The sequence below is a fragment of the Aspergillus sydowii genome (assembly GCF_001890705.1).
Source record: "Aspergillus sydowii CBS 593.65 unplaced genomic scaffold ASPSYscaffold_14, whole genome shotgun sequence".
NCBI lineage: Eukaryota > Fungi > Ascomycota > Eurotiomycetes > Eurotiales > Aspergillaceae > Aspergillus > Aspergillus sydowii.
This window is the reverse complement of record NW_024467872.1, coordinates 526,885-554,009: the sequence shown is the minus strand read 5'-3', so window position 1 is coordinate 554,009 and position 27,125 is coordinate 526,885. Positions and strand designations below refer to the sequence as shown.

General features: G+C 49.5%; 11 protein-coding genes across 11 annotated transcripts; 6 read left to right on the top strand and 5 right to left on the bottom strand.

Annotated features, from left to right (window-relative positions):
• Nucleotides 1-55: 55 nt before the first annotated feature.
• On the top strand, nucleotides 56-1,138 carry ASPSYDRAFT_93972 (LLM class flavin-dependent oxidoreductase; the record flags this gene model as incomplete). The annotated part of the gene is made up of 1 exon (XM_040852915.1): nucleotides 56-1,138. One exon carries the CDS (start codon nucleotides 56-58, stop codon nucleotides 1,136-1,138), a length of 1,083 nt encoding a protein of 360 aa, XP_040698017.1.
• A 1,212-nt stretch (nucleotides 1,139-2,350) lies between these two features.
• On the bottom strand, nucleotides 2,351-3,949 carry ASPSYDRAFT_1162271 (uncharacterized protein; the record flags this gene model as incomplete). The annotated part of the gene is made up of 5 exons (XM_040840103.1): nucleotides 2,351-2,529; nucleotides 2,550-2,867; nucleotides 3,196-3,315; nucleotides 3,390-3,671; nucleotides 3,832-3,949. 5 exons carry the CDS (start codon nucleotides 3,947-3,949, stop codon nucleotides 2,351-2,353), a joined length of 1,017 nt encoding a protein of 338 aa, XP_040698016.1.
• Nucleotides 3,950-4,364: 415 nt separating this feature from the next.
• ASPSYDRAFT_35724 (uncharacterized protein) lies at nucleotides 4,365-5,684 on the top strand (the record flags this gene model as incomplete). The annotated part of the gene is made up of 3 exons (XM_040845362.1): nucleotides 4,365-4,709; nucleotides 4,779-5,448; nucleotides 5,506-5,684. The coding sequence occupies 3 exons, from the start codon at nucleotides 4,365-4,367 to the stop codon at nucleotides 5,682-5,684; spliced, it is 1,194 nt and encodes a 397-aa protein (XP_040698015.1).
• Nucleotides 5,685-5,872: 188 nt separating this feature from the next.
• ASPSYDRAFT_35723 (Zn(II)2Cys6 transcription factor) lies at nucleotides 5,873-8,559 on the bottom strand (the record flags this gene model as incomplete). Its single annotated transcript, XM_040845361.1, has 7 exons — nucleotides 5,873-6,135; nucleotides 6,213-6,416; nucleotides 6,476-6,693; nucleotides 6,751-7,149; nucleotides 7,209-8,219; nucleotides 8,282-8,484; nucleotides 8,536-8,559. 7 exons carry the CDS (start codon nucleotides 8,557-8,559, stop codon nucleotides 5,873-5,875), a joined length of 2,322 nt encoding a protein of 773 aa, XP_040698014.1.
• Nucleotides 8,560-8,825: 266 nt separating this feature from the next.
• ASPSYDRAFT_93968 (uncharacterized protein) lies at nucleotides 8,826-10,788 on the bottom strand (the record flags this gene model as incomplete). Its single annotated transcript, XM_040852914.1, has 9 exons — nucleotides 8,826-8,966; nucleotides 9,019-9,194; nucleotides 9,258-9,775; nucleotides 9,825-9,926; nucleotides 9,983-10,017; nucleotides 10,078-10,174; nucleotides 10,228-10,336; nucleotides 10,406-10,598; nucleotides 10,663-10,788. The coding sequence occupies 9 exons, from the start codon at nucleotides 10,786-10,788 to the stop codon at nucleotides 8,826-8,828; spliced, it is 1,497 nt and encodes a 498-aa protein (XP_040698013.1).
• Nucleotides 10,789-11,243: 455 nt separating this feature from the next.
• Nucleotides 11,244-13,578, top strand: ASPSYDRAFT_1162263 (uncharacterized protein; the record flags this gene model as incomplete). Its single annotated transcript, XM_040840102.1, has 5 exons — nucleotides 11,244-11,412; nucleotides 11,466-11,831; nucleotides 11,892-13,024; nucleotides 13,084-13,238; nucleotides 13,354-13,578. Coding segments are annotated over exons 1-5 (1,881 nt in total). The 5' UTR covers nucleotides 11,244-11,410.
• Nucleotides 13,579-13,691: 113 nt separating this feature from the next.
• Nucleotides 13,692-15,189, bottom strand: ASPSYDRAFT_72341 (aldehyde dehydrogenase family protein; the record flags this gene model as incomplete). The annotated part of the gene is made up of 2 exons (XM_040850643.1): nucleotides 13,692-14,360; nucleotides 14,437-15,189. 2 exons carry the CDS (start codon nucleotides 15,187-15,189, stop codon nucleotides 13,740-13,742), a joined length of 1,374 nt encoding a protein of 457 aa, XP_040698011.1. The 3' UTR covers nucleotides 13,692-13,739.
• Nucleotides 15,190-15,980: 791 nt separating this feature from the next.
• Nucleotides 15,981-17,599, bottom strand: ASPSYDRAFT_61514 (uncharacterized protein; the record flags this gene model as incomplete). Its single annotated transcript, XM_040850000.1, has 5 exons — nucleotides 15,981-16,623; nucleotides 16,680-16,951; nucleotides 17,006-17,106; nucleotides 17,155-17,250; nucleotides 17,317-17,599. The coding sequence occupies 5 exons, from the start codon at nucleotides 17,597-17,599 to the stop codon at nucleotides 15,981-15,983; spliced, it is 1,395 nt and encodes a 464-aa protein (XP_040698010.1).
• Nucleotides 17,600-19,067: 1,468 nt separating this feature from the next.
• ASPSYDRAFT_50233 (terpene cyclase/mutase family protein) lies at nucleotides 19,068-21,743 on the top strand. Its single transcript, XM_040848024.1, has one exon. It carries the CDS (start codon nucleotides 19,545-19,547, stop codon nucleotides 21,549-21,551), a length of 2,007 nt encoding a protein of 668 aa, XP_040698009.1. The 5' UTR covers nucleotides 19,068-19,544; the 3' UTR covers nucleotides 21,552-21,743.
• Nucleotides 21,744-22,605: 862 nt separating this feature from the next.
• ASPSYDRAFT_136330 (uncharacterized protein) lies at nucleotides 22,606-24,969 on the top strand (the record flags this gene model as incomplete). The annotated part of the gene is made up of 10 exons (XM_040840755.1): nucleotides 22,606-22,720; nucleotides 22,772-22,903; nucleotides 22,930-23,051; nucleotides 23,100-23,205; nucleotides 23,250-23,374; nucleotides 23,422-23,520; nucleotides 23,566-23,701; nucleotides 23,748-23,829; nucleotides 23,874-23,976; nucleotides 24,028-24,969. 10 exons carry the CDS (start codon nucleotides 22,606-22,608, stop codon nucleotides 24,634-24,636), a joined length of 1,629 nt encoding a protein of 542 aa, XP_040698008.1. The 3' UTR covers nucleotides 24,637-24,969.
• A 346-nt stretch (nucleotides 24,970-25,315) lies between these two features.
• Nucleotides 25,316-26,927, top strand: ASPSYDRAFT_160942 (uncharacterized protein; the record flags this gene model as incomplete). The annotated part of the gene is made up of 2 exons (XM_040842949.1): nucleotides 25,316-25,810; nucleotides 25,860-26,927. The coding sequence occupies 2 exons, from the start codon at nucleotides 25,316-25,318 to the stop codon at nucleotides 26,925-26,927; spliced, it is 1,563 nt and encodes a 520-aa protein (XP_040698007.1).
• Between the last annotated feature and the right edge of the window lie 198 nt (nucleotides 26,928-27,125).

Sequence of the window (27,125 nt, the reverse complement as noted above, 5' to 3'; positions counted from 1 at the left end):
CCGCGCCGGCAATGTTTTCTCTGCTTACTTGAGGTTATCTCTCCTGGCCATCACGATGCCGACCGAATTCATTAGTCTCACGTTTCCAACGCAGTCCACGGAGCTCAAGCCGATCATCAATGCTCCGATTGAGCCAGAATTCCTAGAGCGCTATGCTCGGAATCTCGATGACTACGGCTTCAATTACACACTGGTTCCCTATGACAGCTCCTACTTCGACCCTTGGACTGTTGGTGCCACTATTGCCGCTCACACCAAAAACCTAAAGATCATCATCGCGCTTCGACCCAACACCTTGTATCCGACAGTGGCAGCCAAGGCACTGGCAACTCTGGACCAGCTTAGCTCTGGCCGCGCTGTCGTTCACTTTATCGCCGGTGGCAGCGATGTTGAGCAAGCCAGGGAGGGCGACTTCCTGAACAAAGAGCAGCGCTACGCCCGGCAAGAGGACTACATCAAGATCCTCCGGCGTGCATGGGAGTCAGATGAACCATTTGACTGGGACAGTCCCTACTATACATTCAAGCAATTCAGCAATCGTGTCCGTCCAGTCAACGGTACGATCCCTGTCTCCGTGGGCGGTTCCTCCGACGACGCCTACCGCATTGGCGGCTCCCTAGCCGATATCTTCGGCCTCTGGGCCGAACCATTAAAGGAAACTAAGGAACAGATTGATCGTGTCTACGCCGAAGCCGAGAAAGCTGGCCGCACCGATCGGCCTCGCATCTGGGTGACTTTCCGTCCAATTGTTGCCGAAACAGACGACCTAGCCTGGGCCAAGGCACACCGCACCCTCGATGCCCTGCAAACAAATCGTTCTGCTTTCAATGCCAAAGTCCCCGCCAATGCTCCTGCACCCCAAAATGTTGGCTCGCAGCGCCTGCTGGACATTGCTTCTCGCGGAGAGGTACACGATCGCGCCCTTTGGTATCCGACTGTGACAGCAACTAATGCCCGCGGTGCATCCACGGCTCTCGTGGGATCGTACGATACTGTTTCCCAGTCAATACTCGACTACATTGATCTAGGGGCAGATCTGATCTCCATCCGAGGATACGACAATCTCAACGATGCAATCGACTATGGCCGCTATATCCTACCCCAGGTCCGTGAAGAGCTGCAAAAGCGGGGGAAATAAACCAATCTTTCCTGTTAATACAATGTGGAATACTTAATTGTACATAGAGTATTACTTTTAGTTCACATATGTACTTGATTTTCTAGGAGGGTTGATGGCCTTTCTTTTCGGTTTTAGTGCTTCTTTCTTACGATTTTTACTTATTAAATTTCTTTATAATCGCTTGAATTTCCATTTTTATATTAGTAATATTATTCTATGGTAACTGAATAATTACTGGAATAGCCTTTTCCTTAAGCTTTGTCCGTCCTAACAGCTTACTCTATACCCGAAATATAGTTTCAGATATTAATAGACTTGGTAGTTTATGTATATTACCAATTTTCCCTTAGAGGGATATTTCCAGACATACTTCTATTACACTATAAGATAAATATCATTAATTAATCCTACTCTACTATTGTATTATAATAGGATAGGTTTGTTATATATACTTGCGCCCAGGAAGACGGCTCGTTTCTGCCGCAAGCGGATTACCGGCAGCGAAAACATAGCATCCAGTGATGCTGAATCTTATCCACAAGGGATAACAGTTAGACAGGGCTTTTGTTAAGACCTGACTTTCAACCCATCAAGAAATCCGCTCTGTCTCCAGCGTTCCAGAGACTCCGCATACCCCCGGATACCCCCCCCTCCAATGGTGATGCTCTCATGTGCTTAACCTTGTCGCTTGATTACCTTCCTTGCTCATTTCACCACCGTTATTGAGAAGCCTTGGCGTACAGTCTAGTAGGCCCGCGTACCAGTTGGCCCTTTTGACAGTTTCAGTCGACCAGTGCTCTTCAGCTGCCTTTACCAGCGCCATTTCCTCTGGTGGGCCCTGTCCCCTATAGGCCTTTCCTCCCAAAGGGCGTTTCTTGCATGACGGCTATAACCAATCTCACAGGGGCGAATGTAAGACACATAAATTTCAGGACAGCTAGCTTTCTTCCCAAGTAGCTGTCAATGGAATAGTACAATACGTTTATTATTTGACAATATGGGGGGTGACAGTAGTCTACCACCTCAGGGGATCAAAATCTTGCTAGCCAAGCTCGGATTTTCCACCGGGGAAATGTATCGATCATACTAAAGACTTTCCTCGCCCATGATTGTTGCACCTGTTCCAACGGCTGCAAGTATGCGTTGCCTTGTCAGGTCCTCCACCTAACTAAACAGCATTCCATCACATCCTGACGCTGCCATGATATTTGTCGAGACAGGCAACACCTCTTAATGCTCGGTGATATCACAGTAGTAAAGTGACTCTCCCAGAGGCAGGACATACTCTGGCTGCTCCGTGAAAACACTGATGAAACACGATTGCATAGAGTCCAGGACACTGATAAATTCGCCATAGTTATTGATGTATTCTGGAGTAGCTTCGTTGGCGACATACAGTGCAATTAAGTCTATGTATATATCCAGGTACTTCTGGATAACATTCTGCGGCCACCAGTCTCTAAAAATAGTCCTGTTTCTCGTGGAATTGTCAACCAAGTCTGGGTATTGATCGTCAAATTTCCAATTTCCACATGCCTAGTGTCGACGGGTTTGTAAATGGAAGACGACCGCTGGATTTCTCGGCGTAGTCGGCGTAGAACGGATCTCGGACAGTTCGGGCCTGGTTTTGTGCGCACGGTATAATCCAAGTCAGTTTCAGGAGGACTTCGACTGAGACTGGGGCATCTGAGGGCCGTGTAGCTTCCCAGTGGGAGGTATAGTTCAGCGTTGAGACGTCGGCAGACAGCTAGAATGCGAGGGAGTTAATGAACGAGGTGGTCAATGTTTATTGCGGCTCTCCCAGCGGACTGCGCCTCGTGAGATCAAGGACTACCGATTTCTTCGGATACGAGTATGACCCATTCAGCTTCCGATATAGGACGTCCGCTGCCAGCGACCACAAGAACGGGTCTCTGCTTAGCAAGCCAGCAGTGTCATATTTAGCAGTAGGAGGCACAGCACCCTGTGCCTGTTTTCACACCCTTGATGCCAAATATATCCTTAATGGCGACTCGAACCCCCGTTTCGAGATGATAGAAATACGGTCCGGGGGGGTACAGTTGACAACGCCTCACCCAGGCTCTGGAACACCACAGATGATGTATTATAGTGGCTCTTTAGATTGGTAACCATGGAATCTACATCCGTTGTTGGTCCCAGGTTATCGGAATTGTCTTCATGGTAAATGATGACGCCTAGATATGATGATGTTTAGCGTCAGGTAATTTGAGGCAGATTGAGGGTAACTCTGAGTTCGAATCTCCCATACCCTGCAAAAACCCTTTGTTAAAAGCATCAACATTTGCCAAATATCCAGTAATTGTCTTATTCAAGGTAAGGCGACTTGGGCCGGTGGGTGATGAATGGATCACAGTGACAGGGACAAAGCCATAGATGGATGTGCCCACATCAGCCTTGGCCAATAGCGATGTATAGGCAGCAGAAAAGGGAGAAATAAGGTACGGGGTTCCATGCACTGTGACAGACAATTCTCGCAGTTCAACATCTGATATGGCAGCAGATGTATATGAAGGAAAAGTAACGAAAACGACTACAAAGAGTGGGAGACGAGACAGAATACCGAGCATAATTCAGGGTTCAGGTAAGCAGCTCTTTTTTGCTTGCCCGTGACTCTTTCTGGTAGGTTCCTTGTGGAAGTCAAAACAGAATTTGTAACCAGAGGTACAAGCAGCAGGTTGCTAGTTCTTTACTTGGGGTTGAGCCATAGAATTTAGCTGTTCGCACCCTTGTTAATCGGCATGCCATTGGATCCAAGCCTTGCCCTTCAGCTCCGATATTTGCCATAGATAAACACTTTCTCTTGGGCATTCTGGGCACGGTTAATCCGTACGCAACATCGAACCAATTCCCTGACGAATAGTTGGAGTGGTCGCCTCCGGCATCGGCAAATGCCCGTATTCAAAAAAGTGCAGAGAGTGAGTGGCAAGTGACCGGGTACTTCCCGAGATGCGGACAACCATGCCATCGAGTACAACTGATTCGGGTATAGCATGGCTTCCAGACAGTTGGTGAAAACGTATTATGCCTTAACGCACGTTCCGGGATCTCAGTCTACCTTTCTCCAGCTAGGCATTTTATTGTCAGGTAATCCGACGAGGTCCGGTCATGGATATATCCCGAAATTAAGACTCTTGGACATATTGCATCCAAACCATATATATAAAGTGGTGCATGAATGTATTGCTTTTGCATTGAACGGTCTAAGATAAATACTCCTGTCATGATGAATACCAATAGCACAGTCAAGCCGCCTTTGAGGGAAATCATAAGTATAAATGATTTTGCAGCCGTTGCCTCCAAGACAACCGGATCAAAGACATGGGCGTTTTACTCCAGCGCTGCTGCTGATGAAATAACCCGCGATGCGAACAAAAGCTTCCTGGAACGCATTTGGTTCCGACCTCGTGTCTTCAGGAACGTGCGCAGCATTGATCTCACGACCCGTCTGCTGGGAGTGCACAGCCGCCTTCCTTTCTTTATCAGCCCGGCAGGCTTGGCCAAGATGATCAATCCAGAGGGTGAAATTGGAATCGCAAAAGCGTGTCAGGCAAAGGGCATCATTCAAGTGGTATGTAAAACCACATCTCACTTATTGGTTTGATTTTGGAAGATTTGACATTGAAACGACCAAACATAGGTTTCGAATAACGCGAGCTTCTCGCTACAAGATATTGTAGCAGCCGCTCCCAACGTCAGTCTCGGTTTCCAATTGTATTTCAACCCAGACAAGGATATTTTCGCCAAGCTCTTGGACGAATGTTCGAGGACTCCCCAGGTGAGGGCACTTTTTCTCACTTTGGACGCTGCCTATCCAGGAAAGCGTGAACGGGATGAGCGCATTCCTCTAGATGAAGACATGAGTGCCCCTATGACTGGAGTGAAAGGAAAGAACGACTCGGAGGGTGGTGGCACTGCACGGCTCCTTGGCAGTTACATTAATCCGGGTTTCGACTGGAGTGACCTGGCTTGGATACGCCGGAATACACACCTGCCGATCATCCTTAAAGGGATGATGACTGCGCCTGATGCTATTCTGGCCATGAAGGCTGGTGTCGATGGCATCATGATCAGCAACCACGGGGGACGGAACCTAGATGCCAGCCCCCCGACAATCCTTGTTTTGCTCGAACTAAACAAACAATGCCCTGAGATCTTCCAAGTTATGCAGGTCTATATCGATGGCAGTTTCACCAGAGGAACCGACGTATTGAAGGCTCTTGCTTTGGGGGCTTCCGCTGTGGGCCTGGGAAGAAGTGTCTTGTTTGCGGCGAACTATGGACAAAAAGGTGTCGAGCATTTGATCACAAGTATGTTAGACACTTTACAAAGTACCCTCCTATGATATTACTGACAAATCTGTATAGTTCTGGAGAAGGAGCTGTTAGGTGCCATGGGAAACACTGGCCTCACGCGTCTTGATGCGATCACATGTGAACTCGTCAATACGCGAGACATTGACCACCTTGTCCCGGACTTGGAGAAGGATGAAGTAAAAGGACGGCCAATGGCCCGTAGTGGGCGGTATTTGCACCCCAAGCTCTGAGCATCCATAAAGAGCGGCTGTTGTCATTCTGACTGTTCGCATATTCCCCGCGAGAGAGATGTATAACCCCGGAATGGTTGTGCCTTGTTGTAATGTCAATATCCAGGGCTGTCTTCCTTGTACTCGTTTGAAATCGTCTCTGTGCTCTGTTAAGTGTGATGGTTTTTCTTTCTATCCAGAAAACCGCGTCAGAAAAGGTTTGGCAGAAGCAACCCTTCGTCCATATCCTGTAGTAGGTGGGCGGGGAGCATGATGCCCTCAAGTCCACTCTCCCAGTTCAAAGGAAACGGACTGAGCACATCATAAAAAGTCTCCATATTATTTTCCAGACTGGGGGATTGGTTGCATTGTGGTCGGACCTCTTCGCCCAGGGCCATGTTATCCAACCCATCATGTCGTTGCCTTGCTTCATGCGTTGCTGTCACCAACGGACTATCGCTACACGCTCGTCCTAAGAATTGGAAGCGTTAGCTATTCCTGATCAAGAATGCAAAAACGCGCATGAAAGGATATAGTGGTGTTTCGTACCCTCAGGATAAGGAACTGAATGCCGCCGTTTTAGACCGCTCAGGGCAATGGCATAGTCCCTTGCCGACGGATGAACGTCAACCATGCGATACAATGTATGTAAACACTTGTCCCATGCGGCGTCTCGGTCGCTTTCATCAAAACCGTCAAACGAGGCGCCGCTCACATCGGCAGAAACGAGAATAAGACCGGCACTGATAAGATCTAGTTTTATTAGTGGCATGCCAGCGNAATCATGGCATTTATCCAAACGCAGAACTTACAGAATACCCCATACCACCAGGCGCCTGTTGCATCTTGACTCGTTGCTTCTGCCAGAGACGTGACCAAGTCGCATGCGGCTTGAACACACATCACAGCGCAATTCGCACGACATATAGCCGTCCATGACCGCACAGAATCGTGGGTGTTGTTTGCTCTGGTTGTTGAACAATAATCGGTAAAAGCTGGGCGATTCAATAGCAGCTTCAAATGTAAGAATCTATATTGATGAATATGAGTGAACTTTCCAAAACGACAGAAAATGGGAAAGGTATACCTTGCATGTAGCACATTGCCTTGTCGCTTGGATGAGGGGTTTATATCGCCGTTCGACACCCTTTGTGGATCCCAATGTAGCGCAGGGTGAAGTTCCGACTCGAATTGACAGAGAGCTCGGTCAATGTCCATTAGAGCCTGGAAGTCTACCTCTGATGAACTTTGAGTCTCAACTTCCGAGCCAGGTTCGGTGCTGTGATAAACTGCGGATAGTATGTGGCCCAGGATTCCAATAAGTTTCATATTCTCATGCAGAAATTGATTGGGTGAAACAGCTCCAGGAGATTGAATTTCTCCTTGGCCTTCCATTGAAAGATACTTGTCGTCAATTGGCGATGGCAATGGGACTTTGGAGGGTGTGGGAGTCATGGCCGGTCTCCCCATGGTCATACTGACGATTCTAAAATATCATTTTAGTGGGAGGATTCTTGCTGGAGCTGCGCAAAGGAGTGTTCTTACATATCCATATGAACACAGGCACACCATGCTCGCCATCTCATCTCCTTTTCAATGCCACTCAGCTTGGTTGAATGACGGCCCAAGTGGAGACCAAGTCCAACGGACATTCTATATGCCATTCCGACTATATTCCAGCATCTTCTGGGGTAAGGTGTGCACTGGAGGTAGGTCGCAACAAGCAGGAGAGCCTGAACGTGAGCCAGGCTCCCGCTGTCAAGTATGTCTATATTAACGAGGCTTTTCATGCGCTCGTAGAACATCAAGGATGAAGTTCTCTTTTCCCTGGACGGCATATTAGAAAACTCGCAGGCTATTGCCAGTACAGCATTCAAAGCACAATAGAAAACAGGTGTCGGACAATTCCTTCCCCCCACGCCGACATCGGGAAGGTCATTCAACGGTGAATGATTGTCTTTATCAGACCACATAAGGTTGTATGATGCGAGAAAGGTTTCTTTATGTAGCCAGGGATAGAATATGTGGGAATTAGTGAAGTATATGTCTAGTAGCCAGTCTGTGGTTCTGCGTGGTGGGAGAGAAAAGTCATCCGAAAGGAGAGAGGACATTCCGGTCCCGCTACACGAAACATTGCAGGATGTCGTTGATGAGGCTGATGGGGTGGCTGGCTGTGTCGGGCGCTGTGAGTGCAGGGATTGCTGTGCTGGGGATGTTTGGGTGCAATTCTGGACGAGCGATATGATCGAAGATTGGCCGAAGTACTCGTCTCCCATGCTAGAATCGTTGAGTTCGGTCAAGGTAGCTCCCATAGCGCTGATAGAGGCGGGTAGAGAATTCGCTGCGGGGGACTTGTGATGTTCGCGGGTTTCCTGGTGCTGGTTGATTGTGGTATTTTGCTCTCGTATAGGCCCTGCTTGTTGCTCAGGCGCGAGAATCGGGGTAACTGTTTCATCTGGGTCGTTATGGTGTTTCTGCGTGGGCACAGATGAGCCTGATGGTTGGACAATAGAGTCCTTGAGATTGGCAATGTGGTCACGTAATGATTGGATATACCTTACTGTCGATTAGAAACTATAATCTCTTCCGTGCAACCATGGGGGCGATGCAATACATACGCTCGCTCGGTTTGATACTTGGCGGTATCTGCTATGACAAGGTACTCGCACTGCTCTGCTGTATTGCCGCGTTTATGACAGGCGCCACATCTCGGTTTGGCCCCATCACAACGGACCTTACGCTCCCGACAACTGCCACATGCCAGAGCTACACGTCTGCGTTTGGGGGACCGCTGCTCACTAGGGGGTTGAACATGATCGATCTGCACAAGCCTTTAGCAAAACTTCGGAGGAATGCCGGCATGCACACATACACCACGAGACGGCGAGTTAGGCATTGTACCTCCTAATTCGGGACCTCCTCGGTTTAGCCCCGTGTCGTATTCAAGAAAACAGGGAAATTGTGTACTACTGGCAGGGTGTCATGGGAAACTCCCATCGTTGCGGGAGAGCAGTGGTTTTAGGGTTCTGGTAATTGCCGGCGCCCTCGGGAGTTATCCGAGCCCGTTCTACGTCACTACCCGAGGTAATGCCATGAATGCCATGAATGCCACGGAAATGCTGTTAATTCGCCAATATATACGCGGATTACGTTGACTGTCGCTCAAGGATCCAGGATCTTTCCCGGGTTCATCAGCCAGTGGGGATCCAGTGCGGTCTTGATGGTCCGCATTACATGCAGCGAATCTTTCCCAACCTCCTCCTCGAGGAATTGCTTCTTTCCTAGTCCCACTCCATGTTCGCCCTGGACGGCGTTTATTAGCTATAGAACAGTTAGTTATCCTGAGCAGACTTACAGTGCATGTGCCTTCCATATCAAGTGCCCGGTGGACCATATCGTGTACGCACTTGGTCACCATTTCGCGCTCCCTGTCTCCGTTGAAAAGAATGGTTTCGTGAAAGTTGCCATCCCCGATATGGCCCAGCATGCTTCCAAAGAGGCCCAACTCCTGGAGATCCTTTTTGGAGATTTCTGCGCAGCATGTTAGAGTCATCAAGCGGTGACGGGCAACGGGAGGCCAGGAGGCCAACTTACCAACAAGGTCCGGCACTTTCGATAATGGAACCGCAACATCCGTTGACCATACTTCATTCCCAGATGTTCTCAAGCACATCATACTCCAAAGAGCCTCTTTTCGTGCCGACCATAGCGCAATTTGCTTGGTTTTGTCGTGCTCGAATTCAAAGTCGCTGCCGCCGTGTGCTTGAACAATCCGACAAACACCGTTGATATCGTCCATAACCCCGACGTGAGTCCCGCTAAACTTAAAAAATAGGGTAGGCAACACCTTCCACTCTCGCCCTGTACCTCCCATGCGGTTGATTACATCCATCTGCACGTCGTCAAGAATTTCGACAGCTCCCACGGGGATGCCTTGATGGATAACCTGGATCGCTGCCTTGGCGGCATCTCGCATTGTAGGAAATGTAGCCACACCAACCCCTGTTTCTTCAGGAATGTGTGCGAGCTTTAGAGTCGCTTCTGTTACAAACCCAAGTGTACCCTCGGAGCCTGTAAACAAGCCATTCAAGTTGTAACCCGCCGATGACTTTCTGGAGAGATCTTAGTTGGTTGTCTCTCAAGTAGATAGACGGGGCTTACCGTGGTCTTTTACGGGTCTTGATCACCCGTCCATCTGCTAAAACTACTGTCAAGTTTATCACCCAGTCTTTCATGGTACCGTAGCGCACAGCGTTGGTTCCACTAGGTCGCCCATTTACATCAGCTCGGTCGGCGGAAATCTGGTCAAGATGGCATACCTGCAATTCGTCGCGATCATTCCTCCGATTCTGGCCTGTAGGGTGTATGAGTACCGGACCTATTTGTCGTCTTGCTTGGGTTGTTCTTGACTCACTGGCGGGCCTGGATCAACGGGGAAGAACAGGCCGGTGTCCTTTATCTTGTCGTTCATATCCATCCACGAAACTGATGGCTGCACTACAATGTCCATGCTGCGCGGCGGTTAACATGGATATAAAATCTTTAACTTCAATAAAAGACTTACTCTTCCGGGTGGAATTCCACGATATTGTTCATATTCATAAAATCAACGCTCACTCCTCCGAAAGATGCAGAGAAATGCCCCTCGACGCTCGATCCACCGGAGTAAGGAACTGTTTTACTAGTTAGCATCATAGTACAGCTATTGTCTGTCATTCTATACTCATCCTCCACTGACATACTCATTGGAACTTTGTATTTGTGGCATATTTTTGCGATCTTCGCCACATCCTCTGTGCAACTCGGGTACGCAACAGCAGTCGGAAGCCGATCAATATTGATGGATGACCACTCGGAATACCCATGGGCCTGCAAATCCTCATCATCTGTGCTGATACCATCGTCGCCAAGAAGGTGCCGTATCTCATTGACAGCCTGACAGATGAACCCAACCCTTAGCCATCCATAAATATTTGTACAACGGTCGACACACACATACCTTTTCTAAATCCTCACGTGTAGCGTAAATCGGCGTCAGTCTGTCGTTCGCTTCAGGCGCTGAAGTAGTCCTGTTGTAACAAAATAAGCCAGTTGAAAAGGACCCTAATCCGGCTGCTATTAGCATGGACCCCCAACGGGATTTAGTTGACGTATAGTTCCCGGTGTTGGCATTTGCCTTGCTCGACAATGGTCTCGGAGATAGGGTAGCGGGGAAACCATTGACCTGACGTATTTGGGGAACATTTCTTCTAATCCTGATAGCAGATTGAAGAAACTGAAACGATGATTTGCGCGTTGACCTGAACATGGCACCGAGGTATATTTCAAGAATTTGGAAGAGAGACCATGAGATCCCTATTATCTCTACTTAAGCAAGCTTTTCCCGCCGCAGGGCACCATGCAGCGATTCCAGAACTCCCGGCTATCATCGGCATGAGTTGTATAGCGACGGGTAGGTTCCGCGACTTTGGGGTCGAGCGCGGATAGCAGGATTCCCGCGACATGGACATGATAATTCCCGCATGCTCTAAATTTTAAGCGTGGTGAATTGACTCAAATCATTTTTTCGGGGGTGGGGTGGCTGTTCTTGGAGCTCGGGAAATACCCGAGAAGAACGTAGACAGGCAATCGAGAATTTCACTTGGAGAAATATAAAACAGGAAACCTAAACTATAATTCAAGGTCGAATTCATCAGCAATACCTGAGTGGTAGTGTAGTTGCGCCTCAAAGTACTCATTCCAGCACAATGTAAGTCTAATCCAAAGTCGAATGGTATACTAGGCCTGATCGAGTCATACCAGGTATACCGCATCATATGCATTCTTCGAGGCAATATGGGAGCTCGGGGTCAGGAATTGCTTCGTCAACTTGGGCTCTGATCACCCAAGTATTATGGAAGCCATGGCCAAGGGGTTAAAGGAAAAGCCGGACGATTTCCCAAAAATCTTCACTTGTCCCAACGAGATGGTCGCCTTGTCCATGGCGGACGGGTATGCTCGAGTGACTAACCAGCCACAATGTGTTATCATTCATGTCGACGTTGGTACATCTGGACTGGGTGCTGCAATCCACAACGCGGCCACGGGTAGGGCTCCGGTATTGATATTTGCCGGCCTGTCCCCGTTCACGTTGGATGGTGAGATGCGGGGATCACGCACTGAATTCATGTATGTCGTTGGAGTACATTGCCATTTCTGTTGATCTAGCTGACTGGCTACCCATCATAGTCATTGGTTGCAAGACGTTCCGGATCAGAAACAGATCGTTGCGCAGTATTGCAAGTATACAGGTGAAATCCGCACCGGGAAGAATGTGAAGCAAATGGTTGGTCGTGCTCTACAATTTGCCACAAGTGACCCAAAAGGACCAGTCTACTTGATGGGCGCGCGGGAGGTAATGGAAGAGGAGATCCAACCTTACTCGCTTCAGCCGGAACACTGGAGCCCCTGCAGCGTGGCCGCACTTGCGGAGTCGGATGTCAAGTATCTCGCAGACGAGCTGTTACATGCGAAACAGCCCCTTCTCATTACAGGGTACAGTGGACGGAATCATAAGTGCGTCGAAGCGGTAGTAGAGTTCGCCAATACGGTAAAAGGTCTGCGTGTGCTTGACACCGGCGGCTGTGATATGTGCTTTCCAGCAGATCATCCGGGCTGGCTTGGAATGAGACTTGGGGCAGACCCGTCTATCGAAACGGCCGATATGATCCTCGTGCTCGATTGCGACGTCCCCTGGATTCCGACCCAGTGTCGACCTCAAAAGGATGCCCGGGTATTCCATATCGATGTGGACCCATTAAAGAGACTCATGCCTCTTGCTTATGTCCCGGCCTTGCGCCGATATACTGCTGATGCCTTCACAGCAGTCAGCCAGATCAAAAACTATATCGCGTCTTCGCCAACGCTACAGGATATAATCACCTCTGAAGAATTCGGACGGCGGTGGGCATTGCTTCAACAGCAGCACAAGAGTCGGATCGCCGGACTTGATGCGCAATGTAACGCCCCACCTGGCAACGCTTTCAATGCATCTTATCTATGCAGAAAGATCAGAGAACTCTCCTCCGCTGATACTATCTTCGCCATCGAGGCTGTCACAAATTCCATCCAAGCGGCAGATCAGATCCGTGCGACACTACCCGGTCAATGGATTAATTGCGGAGGTGGAGGTCTTGGGTGGAGCGGCGGTGGTGCCCTTGGTATTAAACTGGCCGTAGATGCAACAAGTCCCGCGGGTAAGAAGCCGATGGTTGTTCAGATTGTGGGTGATGGGACATTTCTTTTCAGTGTCCCGTCTAGTGTTTATTGGATCTCTCATCGGTACCAAATCCCCATTCTGACAATCGTTCTCAACAACAAAGGTAAGCAACTCGAAATACAGCTATACACATACGCTCATCTAACTCCTTTTTTTTATTAGGCTGGAATGCTCCTCGAAGGTCTATGCTCCTCGTGCATCCGGACGGACTTGGGTCTAAGGTGAACAATAGGGAACTCAACATATCCTTTGAGCCTAGTCCGGACTATTCAGGTATTGCAAGGGCCGCTAGCGATGGTAATATCCATGCTGCTCGGGTAAGCGATATTAGACAGCTGGAGTCCGTTCTAAAGGAGGCGATCGAAGTTGTACAGAATGGAACTTCAGCAGTCGTCGATGCTTTTGTGCAATGAAATGTGTGTTGGAACATAGTCATACCCAATAGACGGTATATACCTTTATGATATTTCAATTCTGCTAAAAGGCATATTCAAAGGTGAAAAACCTGGTATTGGCGAGAGGCTAAATTGCAAGAAGTCTGAGATAATAAGGAACGCCATAATGGGAAATACTACTCATAATCCATTAAAGCAGTCAGCTCAGCCATTTATCACACCCATAGAGAGCCCCATGTCGCCAATTAAGGAACCCGGGTAGGCAGTATAGCTGCCAAATGCAGAGGTAATTTCAATTCGATCAGCCAAAGATAGAGACTGCACAGAAGCTAAGTCAGGTTACGTAGGTAATATATGCCGCTGTATGGAAGATCTCATGAAATGAATGTAATTGATTTATTTGGGTCATAAATTTGTACCCTCCTACTTTTTCAGCCAAAGTGATTGTGTATTGCAGTAGGATACCAACCCATTGACTCCCCACTCGGACCCAATGCCACTCCATTTATGCCCACCGATGGACACATTGGGTGACACCTCGAAGTGTGAGTTCACCCAGACACTACCAGACTCGAGTTGCGCTGCCATGCGGTTCGCACGATCGATATCCTTGCTCCAGACGGACGCTCCAAGCCCACTGTCGGTGGCATTGGCACGAGCAAGAACGTCATCTTCGTCGGACCATTTGATGAGCGGAATGATAGGGCCAAATGGCTCCTCCTGCACAACGCGAGACTTCTCAGGAGGATTATCAATAATCGTAGGGGTGATGAAGAAGCCCTTGGACTCAGTAATTGTACCACCGAGAGCCGGGTTGAGTCCTTGACTTTCAATGGACGAGAAGAGATCCTTCAGCTTCTCATACTGCATTTCGTTCTGCACGGGTCCGAAAAAAGTCTCTGCGTCGGTTCCGTCGCCGACTTTCAATGTTGCTGTATGCTTGACGAATGCGTCGCGGAACTGATCGTAGATCTCTTCGTGGACATAGAGGCGTTTAATCATCATGCAGATTTGGCTGGATACCAAAAGGCTCAGCACTACGAGCTATATTAGGCATTAGCGTCACGATTTGCGGGAAAGACTTTTGTTCTATCATGTATTCAAAGGGGTGGGTAAATACCTTGGGAACAATCTCTTCGATATCCACATCGTCACAGATGATGGCTGGGTCGTTCCCACCCAGTTCTAGAGTAACTCGCTTTAAGGTATTGGCGCTACTGGCCATGACACGCTTGCCTGTTTCAGTTGAGCCAGTGAAGCTGATCTTGTCAATGCCTGGATGGGTTGTAATCCATGGCCCTAGGTCATCATTGCCGCTCAGGACTTGAATGAGTCCGGGCGGGAAGAATCTCGCTGCTAGCTCACCCAGCTTCAATGCGCAATATGGCGTGAATGGCGAGGGTTTTATAATAATTGCATTGCCTGTATAGACAGCAGGGGCAATCTTTCCAATCGCCAACAGCACGGGAAAGTTCCATGGCACAATACCCGCAGCAGCACCCATGGGGACATAACGCTGGACAATCTTTTTATTTTCATCCTCTTCCACCGCTGTCTCCGGTAGGGTGATATTCGAAAGTCCTTTCAGCCATTGAACAGACATTCCGATTTCCACGGCCGCCTGGGTGAGTGGTTTGCCCTGTTCTTGGGTGAGGACCTGTGTAAACCCCTCTTGGTTTTCAGCGAGCGCATCGCTGAACGCATGCAGCGCGGCCCGTCGCTCCGCAAAAGACGTCTTAGACCAGAACTTGAATGCTGAACGAGCTGCAGCGACAGCACGGTCAAGGTCTTCTTTGCTGGCGACTGGCACCTCAGGGTTGGGCTGGCGGTTGGCGGGGTTGACACTGTGGCGCGTTTGCGTAGAAGTGGTCATTTCATTGTTGATTATGTTGTAGAATGACTATGGTGGTCAGCATATAGGTATATAGCTCACATCGATCTTAGGATGATCCTACCGTAAAGTCAAGCTTGCTGGATTGGTCTCTCGTGATGTTGGAGCGACAGATTATCAGCGCCGGAGAAAAGGCTAAGGCTTGGATATACTGCCCTTTTTCTTTAAGAATTACCTATGTATCCTTCTTGTTCGCGGCGGAATTGCCTATGTTTTATAGCCCTCAAGACCACCAACCAGTCCTCACCCGACATCTGTTCCTCCCCGCGAACCTCTGGAGTCGGGGCATCATCTCCACGTGGAGTTGAACTATCAAACCGACTCTTGATGGCGGATAGACATAGGTCCCTCGCCATGGGTGTGCAGGGTGACTTTTTGACCCCAGCGGGATGTGAACTCGGCAACAGTATCGGGAAATATCCGGACAGAATGACTGGCAGGGTCTCGGGAGACTGCCGCGCTGGGTCCAGGTCTTCCTCCCCGCAACGAGATGGGGAACTTAAAGCACATTATCTGTGGGGCCCAGGCGGCAGGCAAATCCCAAACAGTGCGCCAGACAAGGTTCCTTGGCCCAAGCCATGCCAGCAAGCGTGAGGATATCGGCGCGAGCATACAGCAATCCGTCAGACTAATCCCGTATAACCGTCATACGAGAGAATATAACCACCGAATCGAGCCAATCTATGATGAAAAATTTATTCACTATCCTCTATCTTCTTCCCATTGCCAGATGAGCATCTCGGTTGCCTCCTGTTCACAAACTCTCCGCTCACTTAATAAGTAAACCGAAAGTGCGGATGCGCATCCCCCAAGTTATCCACTTCGTCCGAATCCAAGCTGAGCATGTAATCTCGCTTACCCTGTTCTCTTTGATGATTTTCCCAACGTAGAAACAAGAAGAACAGGGTGGCTGAGGTTCCCGCCAGCCAAATTAGCGCTAAGCTTGTCCCATACCCGGTATGATAGGAGGGGGCCTCTGAGGAGATGAAGACATTCGTCGCAACAAAACCCCCACAGTTGCCAAATCCGATCTGCACTGCCGACGAAATGGCTTTCTTGTAGTGTCCGCTCATATTGTTGCTGAGCCATCCGATGAAAATAGGTTGCGCGATGTGTCCTCCCCCCGTGATGGCATACAGCGCGAAGTATTTGGCCCCCGTGGGCACCGAATTTTGCGCAAACAGAATGATGTATCCCACCGTCGCTATTACACATCCAGTCATTGCAAATGCGAAGCGGTGCTTGGCCCAGTCGCTTATGAGAGCAGCACAAAGCGTTAGCGCTGCTGCCACCACGTAGATTGGCACACTCATAACCTGAGCCTGAAGAGCGGTCCATCCCATTTCCTTCAATATAGTTGGTGTAAAGAAGGATGTAGCATAGCCGGTGTTGAGAACGCCAAGATACATCAAAGTACTATGATCCAGGGTTAGTCGCATTGTCCGATAATGCCTCAGAGACGGGTCGCATACCCTAGGTAAATTTTGACGTCCTTCAGTATCCGCTTAACGCCTGGTCTGTCCAATCTGTTCATCTGGAATCCACCCTGATCGGCTTGCAGGCGTGCGATTAATATCTGGCGATCATGGTCGTTAAGAAACTTCGCAGTTTCTGGCCAATCCACAATGAACATCTTCGATATCAAGGCAACGACGACAGTTGCGACGCCTTCCAAGATAAATATCCACCGCCACGAAGAGTATCCTCGGACACCTTCCATGTATGCCATTCCATATGCGAGGAGCTACATCTATCATTCAGCGATAGTTATCAGTGTTTTTTTTATTAGGGTTCTTACCCCGCTGATTGCTCCGGCAAGGATGCTCGCGCTGAAAAAGAGATTCAGGCGCCACTGAAGTTCATATCGTTTGTAGTACATCGATATCAAATATACACAGCCTGAGTTGTCGTTAGAAGCCTGCTGTTCATAACATTCATGTAACGTACCGGGCAGGAATCCTGCCTCAAAAACTCCGATGAGAAAACGACATGCCAGTAAACCACCCCAATTCTGCACAAATCCCTGACCGATTGTAACGACACCTGCATGGGATTGCAGTTAGTATAAACCACTTAGGTTGCTCAAAAAAGGAAGGTGCGTTTACATACCCCAGGCTACCATAATTGAGCTTATCCAAGTGGACGGCGACAACTTCTTCATAATGAGGTTGCAGGGCAGCTCACATAGAATATAGGGGATGAAAAAGATAAACAGCGCTATATTGTAATCGTTTCCCTCCATATTGAGATCATTCTCTAAGCCTTGCAGCCGGGCGTTACCTATGTTGATCCGATCCAGGAACGCCAGCAGATAAAGAACCATCAAGATTGGCACGACTCGAAGGTCACATTTCCATACGACTTTTCTTTCAGCTTTGGGCTCAGTTAACATGGCAAGCCGTTCGCCGTCAATATCATCAAGGTGGATATGCTCCAATTCCGGCTTGGTGTCGGCGTCCATCGTTCGATGCAGGACAGTGCCAGATGATGGCGGGGTGTGAGGTGGATCTGAAGGGATTGGTCTTGGTTGCAAAGGATCCTCGATGGCTAGGAGAGGATATTATCGTATGATCTTGGTGGGTGAAATCCAGAATAAATAAAGGCCAGAAACAGGCTATGAAAGAACGGTGGAGAGGGTCCAGGTCTATTCACGCTATGCCACCTATTGATACAAATAAACGCTGGATGAGCAAATTTAGGAGACGAGATCAACCCCGAGTCAGCTAATGACATGCCGATATCTACAGCCGTAGAGCACCTTAGCTTCCTTCATGGCTCTTGCCACCACAATTCCCTGGGTATGGATATTCTGATTGGTGTCGCTGTCTGTCTTCCCCAGGTTGTGGGGTCAAACCCTCCACAAGACGTTCAATTATACCACTCCAACTGCGGGGTGTTATGTCTCTTGACCATCCCGAGGGATATAGGGTCCAACAGCACTATGTCATGAAAAGCCTGCGGGAAGTATCCAGAAGGATTCAAGGTCGATGACCCCTCATGCTCGGGACGAGGCAACCCTATATACCGAGACAGAAGAAAGCCTCGACTCCGGGTAATAGCCGTATTGAACAGCACCCCAAGGCCCTGACCAGTGCTCTCTTATGTTTTTCTCTTTCTCTGTTTTGCTTTCCGTTGCAGTACTTGAATGAATAGGAATAGGTGAAATGGTACTTAGCTTCTGGTATCGTAGATTGCATTTATATCACAGACGAAGGACGACACAGGACAATCCAACCTTGGACCTATCTTGTGGTAGTAGATGTAGGAAGCCCTAAATTGTAGTACAAGAATTAAACTTTCCGGTCTCCCCTTAATAGTCAGTAAACAAAACCCATGCCCGTAGAATCTGATCACAGATGTGACCTAATAACGTCACAACTCACGATCTACTCCCCGCAACTAACTCATATCGCCATCCAACAGAACCAGCTCCCAGCTCCTGAAGAGGAAGTGTATCAATGTTTAAAAGCCTAACGATGATGTAAAAACACATTGCGCTCCTCCTCCGTCCAGTCGTGCCTGCATAGTCTTCGCCTGAACCGAACTAGCGGTCCCTTTGGCGTAAAGGCGGCATCTTAAGTCTGTAAACTCCAAATATTGCTGTGGGTAGAGGATATCCGTTCGTTCAAATTCAGTCCTAGTATAATTCTATCGCCATATCGAACCATGCCTGTCCGCATAATCTCTGCGTTGTCATAACACCTGTCATAAGATCATTTGCCATAAGGTGCTCTGTAATCATGAACTGTGATACGCCACCTCCTTGCGCTGTAGATAGCGGCTGCCACGTCATCATACGTTTATATTGTGATATTTTGCCCTATCTTCGCTGGGAGTAGAAGCTTTCCATTTCTTCCAACGTCTTCCTGTCGACATCTCGCCCGTTGAACCTAAGCAGTCTCTAATGATTTTGTGATTGGATATCATTTTTGACAAATGAATTAGGCCCCTTTAAAATAAAGCCCTGGAGTGTCTCGTGAGCAGGCCGAGCTCATTCGCATGTGCCTACTTCTGGACCTATTTCTTGGGAATGGGGGGTGGTTGAACTCGATTGGATGGACTTTGGTGGCTCAATCTGACACTGCAAGGGGAACGCAGTAAGATTGCGTTCATTGAATTTTGTGTGACCCTCCATGTCATGTCAACCATTTCCGCGGGAAGAATCACATTATTAGCCAATTATTGATGGATACCATGGTGCAGAAAGGTCGTAGAAAGAGGCAGCCAGTTGCACAGAAGGCCTAGCAAACGACCAGCAACTGCGGGCGTGGGTGGTATAAAGCCCTTGATTCCATGATAAAGCATGCTTGTCACATACCTTACTCACACCTTTTGTAATGGCCCCTCCAGATGAGAGGTTTCCAGCCACCCTCCGCCAGGCACTACGCCTCGCAAATGAATTCAGTGCAGGATGTGCCAGAGAAGACGGACATTGGTGCGGCGAAGTCAAAGATAACGCCGGCATGACGTGCGAGTACTTGAGTCTTCTCTTCGCCCTTGACGTCCCGGTCCCTGATCCAAACTCATGGATTGCATGGATACTGCCCCAGCAGCACGACGACGGCGGCTGGGGGCTGGCTCCAAGCCTCCCAAGCACACTCTCCACCAGTATCGAGGTCTACTTTGCACTGAAGCTGCTCGGCGTGCCTGCTGATAACAAGGTAATGGGCCGCTGCAGAGAGTTCATCATCTCGTCTGGTGGGATTGGCAAAGCCCGCATGTTCACACGCATGTATTTGGCGACGTTCGGACTTTTTCCCTGGAGCAGTGTACCTGAACTGCCTCCAGAGCTGGTCCTGATTCCTAATTGGGTTCCGCTCAGCTTGTACCACGCTTCCTGGTGGGCTAGGCAGTTGGCGACCTCGTTCAGCCTTCTTAGACATCATCGACCCTGCTTCCAACCGGCTGTGATGAAGGAATATGGCGAGGCATACCTGGACGAATTATGGTGTGACCCGATAGATAAGACTGCAAATTATGCCCCCGGTATGTGGGAACTGTTCCGGAGCGACTTTACTACAATTGCAAGCACTACAGTTGACTATTGGCTGCATCTGGTGAACGGCCTGCGCTTCTCTCCCCTGAACCGCCTTGCTCGGCGAAAGTGCGTGAACTGGATACTAGAACGACAAGACCGATGCGGACAGTGGGGAGGAATCTTCCCCGCAACACATGCTAATGTCCTCGCGCTTGTCGCCGAAGGATATTCGACCGATTCCGCACCAGTGCGCGCTGGGTTGGAGGGTCTGGCAGCTTTCGTGTGGACTGACAGTGCCGGTAAACGACTACAGTCCTGTGCATCCCCTGTTTGGGATACAGTTCTGATGGCCATTGGCATGATGGACGCTGGAGCACCGGGCGTGCAGCTGCAGAAGGCAATGGAGTGGATTGCAGTCAGACAGCATTCCGGCCGCAATGGCGACTGGAGAGTTCTACAGCCATCTCTCCCCGCTGGAGGATGGGCATTCCAGGACGACATTACCTGGTATCAAGACGTCGATGACACCGCGGTTGTTGTGATGGCCTTTGTCAAGCAAGATCCCGGCTGGCTCAATCGAAGTGCCGTCACCAAAGCCCTTGAATGGATTCTGGGGATGCAAGGGGATGACGGCGGCTGGGGAGCGTTTGACCGGAACAACAACAAGCTGTTCTTCAACAAAGTACCCTTCAGCGATATGAACAGCATGTGTGATCCCTCTACGTCGGATATCACTGGCCGCATTCTAGAAGCATTTGGCCTGGTCATGCAAGTCCTGGAGACCGGCCTGTACCGCGTGCCGGACTCGTTGGTCCCGAGAATGAAGCAGGCTGCAGTGAAGGCCATCGCATTCCTCGATAAGGAACAAGAGGCCTTTGGGGGGTGGTATGGCCGCTGGGGTGTCAACTATATCTACGGCACCAGCAATGTGCTCTGCGGGCTGGACTACTTCACCGATAGGCCAGATTGCGATCCCGACATATTAGTCCACTCGCTCATACGCAGCAGTTCGCGGTGGTTGTGTGAGATTCAACAGGCCGATGGAGGATGGGGTGAGTGTCTCGAGACCTACGAAGACCCCAGCCTGGCTGGCACTGGTACGACAACCGTGACGCAGACAGCCTGGGCGCTCATGGCCCTTATACCCCGGCTCTCGCCAACTGACCCGGTTATATCCCGAGCAGTACAGTTCCTCTTGGAGAGACAGTCAACTGAAGGAGTCAAGGCTGGGACTTGGGAGGAGAAGGCATACACCGGGGTTGGATTTCCAAACCACATGTATATGGAATATGAATACTACACGCACTATTTTTCGGCGATGGCGCTAGGTCGGTATGCAAGGCTCATTGGAGCTATTCCGGGCTAATAATTTTATATTTATGGGTTATAATGTTTATAGCTTATGATAAAAAACCTAAAGGCGCTCTGAGAATGCCTTTCTGTTAGACTGTAGGGACAGTTGCTACCCTGTGCTGGCCAAAATATGTGGTAGACCAAGAATAACAGCGCCCATGCTCCAGCTTGCGACGTGCCATCAGCCACCAATACTACTCTGACGAACTCCATCAAACTCATTCACTGATTGGTTGTAAATAAGTGACTCGAAGGGATCAGCTACGTCGAGAGGGTTGCATGTGTCACGGGTTCTTCCTCCAGCCCTTGACTCGTTGCTGCTGTGCGACTGTGATACCAGCGCTTCAATTCTTGTCGCATGATTGGTTCCATGACCTAGCTCATGTGCATGCCAGGTAGTTTACCATTAGTCAATTGTTGGTAGAAAGATAATATCATTCGTAGTGAGCACTGCTTTTGATACCTACCAGCTATCCCGAGCATCCGTCGGTGATTACTGGGTTTCTGACAGATAGGATTATCTCTTTTTCGCCACTTCCTAAGCAGTTATAATAAGATCAATGTCCAATAGGGTACCCTGATTCAAACTGATTCCTATGTGGTTGTCGGCATGCAGACCTTACCGGTGACGCCGGCGAAATGAAAGCCTCACCGGTCCTTTGGAGTCGAGCAGAGTTATTGACCAGCCAAAGCCCAGAAATCTGTGTTGCTCTAGCCGCATTCATTCACTTATTTTTGTGATGTTGCTACCCTATGCTGTTGTAGCACATGTATCTGCCATCAAGGGTATCGTCGCTTCGTGGCCATTACTAGAGATACATACACCTTTTTGCAGTCCTCCGCCAAGACCCTTGGAGTGTTTCTTCCTATGACACGATGAATGAGCAGTAATAATCGCGATGGCTTTCCTTCTGCCCCGCGTTCGGCGATTTCACGGCGGTCTGGCCCAAAGGGCCGTCTCCAATTAAAAGATTGTGGGGTACATCTGGGGTATATAACCGGTTTGCAACAGCCAGTCAATATTCCCTTTACTTCCAATTCCCCTGTTTATCACCGGTCTCATTAAAATGATACCCCCCTTTTCCGAAAAAGCGGCGGTGCTGGAGGCCGAGGGAGTATACATCGGGGGATGGAGCACGAAGAACGTCCTCTCTCCACGGAAGGACACCCAAGGAGAATACGGTACGCCAGCGCAGACCGAATTCCCTCTGTTTCCAGCTCACCAGTGATAAGACACCTCCGAGGATCGCATTGAGCGGCTCACTCCCGCGACAAGCGACTGGACGGTCGAAGAAGAGAGGCGTCTTGTTCGCAAGCTTGATGCCCGCGTTGTGCTCCCGTCCTATACGTCTCCAGGCCACCCTAGTGTGCATCATGCAGCTAATGAACAGGCGTCGTCTATGTTCTTGCGTATCTTGACCGGTCGAATCTGGGAAATGTGAAGATTCTCCAGTCTGATACCCCCGATTCTCTCGAGACAAGCCTAGGGCTGGAAGGAGTACAATTCAATTGGGTATGGCATCATCTCACCATCCTAAACAAATGCTAATGACTGTAGCAGGCCGTCTCCGTTTCCTATTTTGCAGTCACCACAATGCTGATTCCTGCGATGCTGCTGCTGAAGAAGTTGTCGGCCAAGACCTTCTTCCCTCTATGCATGATTACTTGTGAGTCTCCTCCAAACGTTTCGCACTCATCACTAATATTCTAGGGGCCATCATCATCATGACAATGGCAGCCTGTACGAATGCTGGTGGACTAATTGCTTCTCGCGTCTTTCTCGGTATTCCAGAGTCTGGTGTCGTTACTTGTGGCGTCATGTATTTCAGTTTCTGGGTACGCCTCCCCATCAATGTAATGTCTGTCCTAACATCAAGCTGCAGTACAAACCCAAGGAAAGAGCTGTTCGGATCGGCGTGTTCTACAGTTCCAACTCCATTGCGCAAGCCATCTCGGGATCCCTTGCGGTTGGCATCAACAATGTAAGCATAAGCTACTTGCGGCTGAATCGCTGCTAATTAGTACAGCTGAACGGCAAGGGAGGTCTCAAGTCATGGCAATGGGTGTTTATCATCGAGGGTGCAATGACGATCGTCGCTGCGGTCCCGATATACTTCCTCCTGTTGTCGTTTCCGGAGACGTCCACGGCGCTCACTGCTAGAGGTATGACCTAAATCACAAAGCAATCGTTCAAGTCTGACTACTGCAGAGAGACACATAGCAATCAATCGCTTTGGGCGTGGAAGCACCCGACATACTGATGTGACTTGGAATACGAACGCCTTCACTCAGTGAGTGATGCCCAAGCATTTGCACATCGCGCTGACCTTCACAGGATAATGACACGCCCATCGAGCTATATGTTCTTCTTGGGATATATCTGTATTGCCATTGCTGCCGTAGCGCAAGCTACTTTCTTACCAACTATCCTCCACACGGTACCAACCACCACATCTAGTATCAATGACAGTCCAGCTAATACTATGCAGCTCCTAAAATTCCCAACCCGAAAAGCAAATCTATACACCGCGATCGTCAACCTCGTAGCCGTCCCTCTCCACTGGATCTACCCATTACATTCCGACTGGACACGCGAACGAGTGTGGCACTTCATCATCCCAGTCCTCGGCTCCATCCCCTGCTACGCCGTATGGACCTACACCAGCCTTCACCCAGGCACACACAGTATCAGCTACATGTCGATGTACGGAATGGCATTCCTCGGACAGCTGCTCCTAGTCTCGCAGCCGGTCCTGCTATCCTACCGCAGCGCAACACTTTACGGCGCCGCCGAGCAAGCCGTGTGTACGTCCATCGCTGTGGCTGCGCTGTCGATCGCCAGTATCATTGCTCCGCAGATGTATCCCAACTCTGATGCACCGTACTATCTGAAAGGCTTTATGGCTACTGTGGCTTTGCGGGCTGGGGGAATTGTTTGTTACCTTACCATTCCGCTTTGTTTGTATTTTGAGGCGCAGAGGAGGAAGGTTAAGACGGGTCATTCTTTGCCGGTGCAGGCTGTGGTTGATGCGGGGAGGTCTGAGGCTGAGACGAAAGAGGCTGTCGCTGTTCAGGTGTCTGGCCCGGATGGTGTGTAGTATCGTGGTTTTGACATCTGACAATTTGTGTGGATCATATATCTTGGTAGACGGAGATTATATATGGAGATATTCCTGAGGCAAGAGAAGTCATGACAGATGTTGGTATACTACTACGAAGTAATGGGTTAAAAGTATAACAAAAAAGTCCATTTTCCAATGATTGTACAATATGATGGTTTGTTTTATCTCAATTTCCCGGTCTCTCTCCTTGAATTTCCTTGTTTATAATTAAGAGGCTGTTATATCTGGGTCCTGGATATTATTGATACAGTCTGTTAGGCTTGATTTTCTTGACCTAGTATTTGGCCAGGTTTGAGATTAATCAACTTCACGAGAAATAAGTCGAGCTCCCTGATGGAACTAGAGTATCTGGGAAGCCACATATTTGATATTATGAATATATCAAGTTATTGAAACTGCAAATCAGATCCACAGAGAGCCTTTATGATCAGCGTCTGGTTGAATCGCCGAGAATCACCGAGAATCACCGGCCACCGGTGCTCCACGGCAGTTGTGAATCGGAATCCATCCGAACCCGTTGGAGAAAATGCATAGTACCTTGTTATTATTTAAAAGATTGCTGCTCCAATTTCGAAGGTGCAGTATTATAGCAATACAGACAGCCATGGCACCACAGCCTATCTGGACTCCGGTCCTACCAGCCGACCAGATTCCTATGAACGTCTATCGCGAACATGTCAATCGCAAGTTCGGGCAGAGTCTGTGCTCCTCGCACGATCTACATAGATGGTCGGTCACCAGTCCGCATGATTTCTGGATAGACCTGCATGCATACACTGGAATTGTCCCGCCGCTGCCGCCGACAACGACGCGCGCATATGATCCAAGCCTCCCCATGAGCGCTGTTCCCAAGTTCTTTGAAGGCGCTGTTGTCAATTACGCTGAGAACGTGTTCCACGGCAAGCGCCTTCATCAAGCCGCGCTTATTGGGATTCGCGAGAAGGAGGACATCGCTGGGGATGTTTGGACCTGGGCGCGACTGCAGGAGACTGTGCGACAGCTTCGGAGCGCGCTGTTGCAGAGCGGAGTACAAGAGGGAGACCGGGTTGGGGCTATCATCTCGACGAGCGTCTGGTCTGTTGCGCTGTTCCTGGCCACTGCGTCGATTGGAGCTGTCTGGAGCAGCATTGCGCCGGATATTGGAGAGGAGGTACGTCGTCGATTGGAACAGTGGATAATGTCATTCTAATACGTGTCAGGGCTGTGTGTCGAGACTGGACCAGATTAGTCCCAAGGTTCTTTTTGCAGACGACTGCTCGACATTCAAGGGCAAGACGCGGTCGAATGTCGACAAAGTACGGAAGATCGTGGACAGACTCACTCACAAGCCTGAATTGTTTATCATACAACTAATCAAGACTGTTCCCCCATTTCCCACTCTTGATGGTTTTCTCGCACGGTCCAGGCCAGACGATAAGCTGCAGTTCAAGCGCGTGCCATACTCGCACCCTCTCTACATCCTCTACACCAGCGGCACAACCGGCGCGCCCAAGTGTCTTGTCCACGCCCACTCGGTTATCATCCAGCACAAGAAGACCTCCCTCCTCCACAACTCGCTGACCCAAGACGACGTAGTCATGCAATACAGCAGCACGTCCTGGGTATTGTGGAACGTCATGGTAGGCCATCTATCCGTCGGCCCAACCCTGGTTATATACGACGGATCGCCACTATGGCCGAGTCCAAAAGCCATGCTGAAAACACTCGAGTACCATAGGGTAACATACTGGGGCATATCCCCCGGTTTCCTGCACCAGCTCGAAATGTCTGGATCCATCCCCAAGGACGAGGCAGACCTCAGCGCACTCCGGATGGTCCAAACCGGGGGATCTCACCTCGCGGCAAGCCAATACCACTGGTTCTATCGGACATTTCCAAAGTCCGTCCATCTGACCAGCGTCACCGGTGGTACAGACTTGGTTACGTCCTGGATTGGAACAGACCCAGCTGGGCCATTATATCCTGGCGAGATCCAACTCCCGATGCTCGGACAGGATGTCGACGTCGCGGACCCTTCCACGGGCAAATCTATCAGAGAAACCGGCCAGCACGGCGAATTCGTCTGCCGGACGCCATTCCCGTCAATGCCAGTGTTCTTCTGGGGAGATCAGAATATGGGGAAGTACAAGGAAACGTACTTTGATCTGTTTCCCGACTGCTGGGTGCAGCATGACTGGGCGAGTTGCAATCCATCTACGAAGGGGTGGCAGATTCATGGAAGGAGGTATGTCCCATATGGCTTTATTTCTGTTCTATACAATATCTAACGTGTCCAGTGACGGCGTTCTGAACCCCCACGGTATCCGCTTCGGGTCGTCTGATATCTACTCCGTCGTTGAGGCCGAGCCCTTCAACAAAGCCATCGCGACAACGCTCTGTATCGGCCGTCGTCGGCCGGCTGATAACGATGAGACTGTATTCCTCTTTGTGGTCATGCATCAGCCGCATAAGCTGTCGGACAAGCT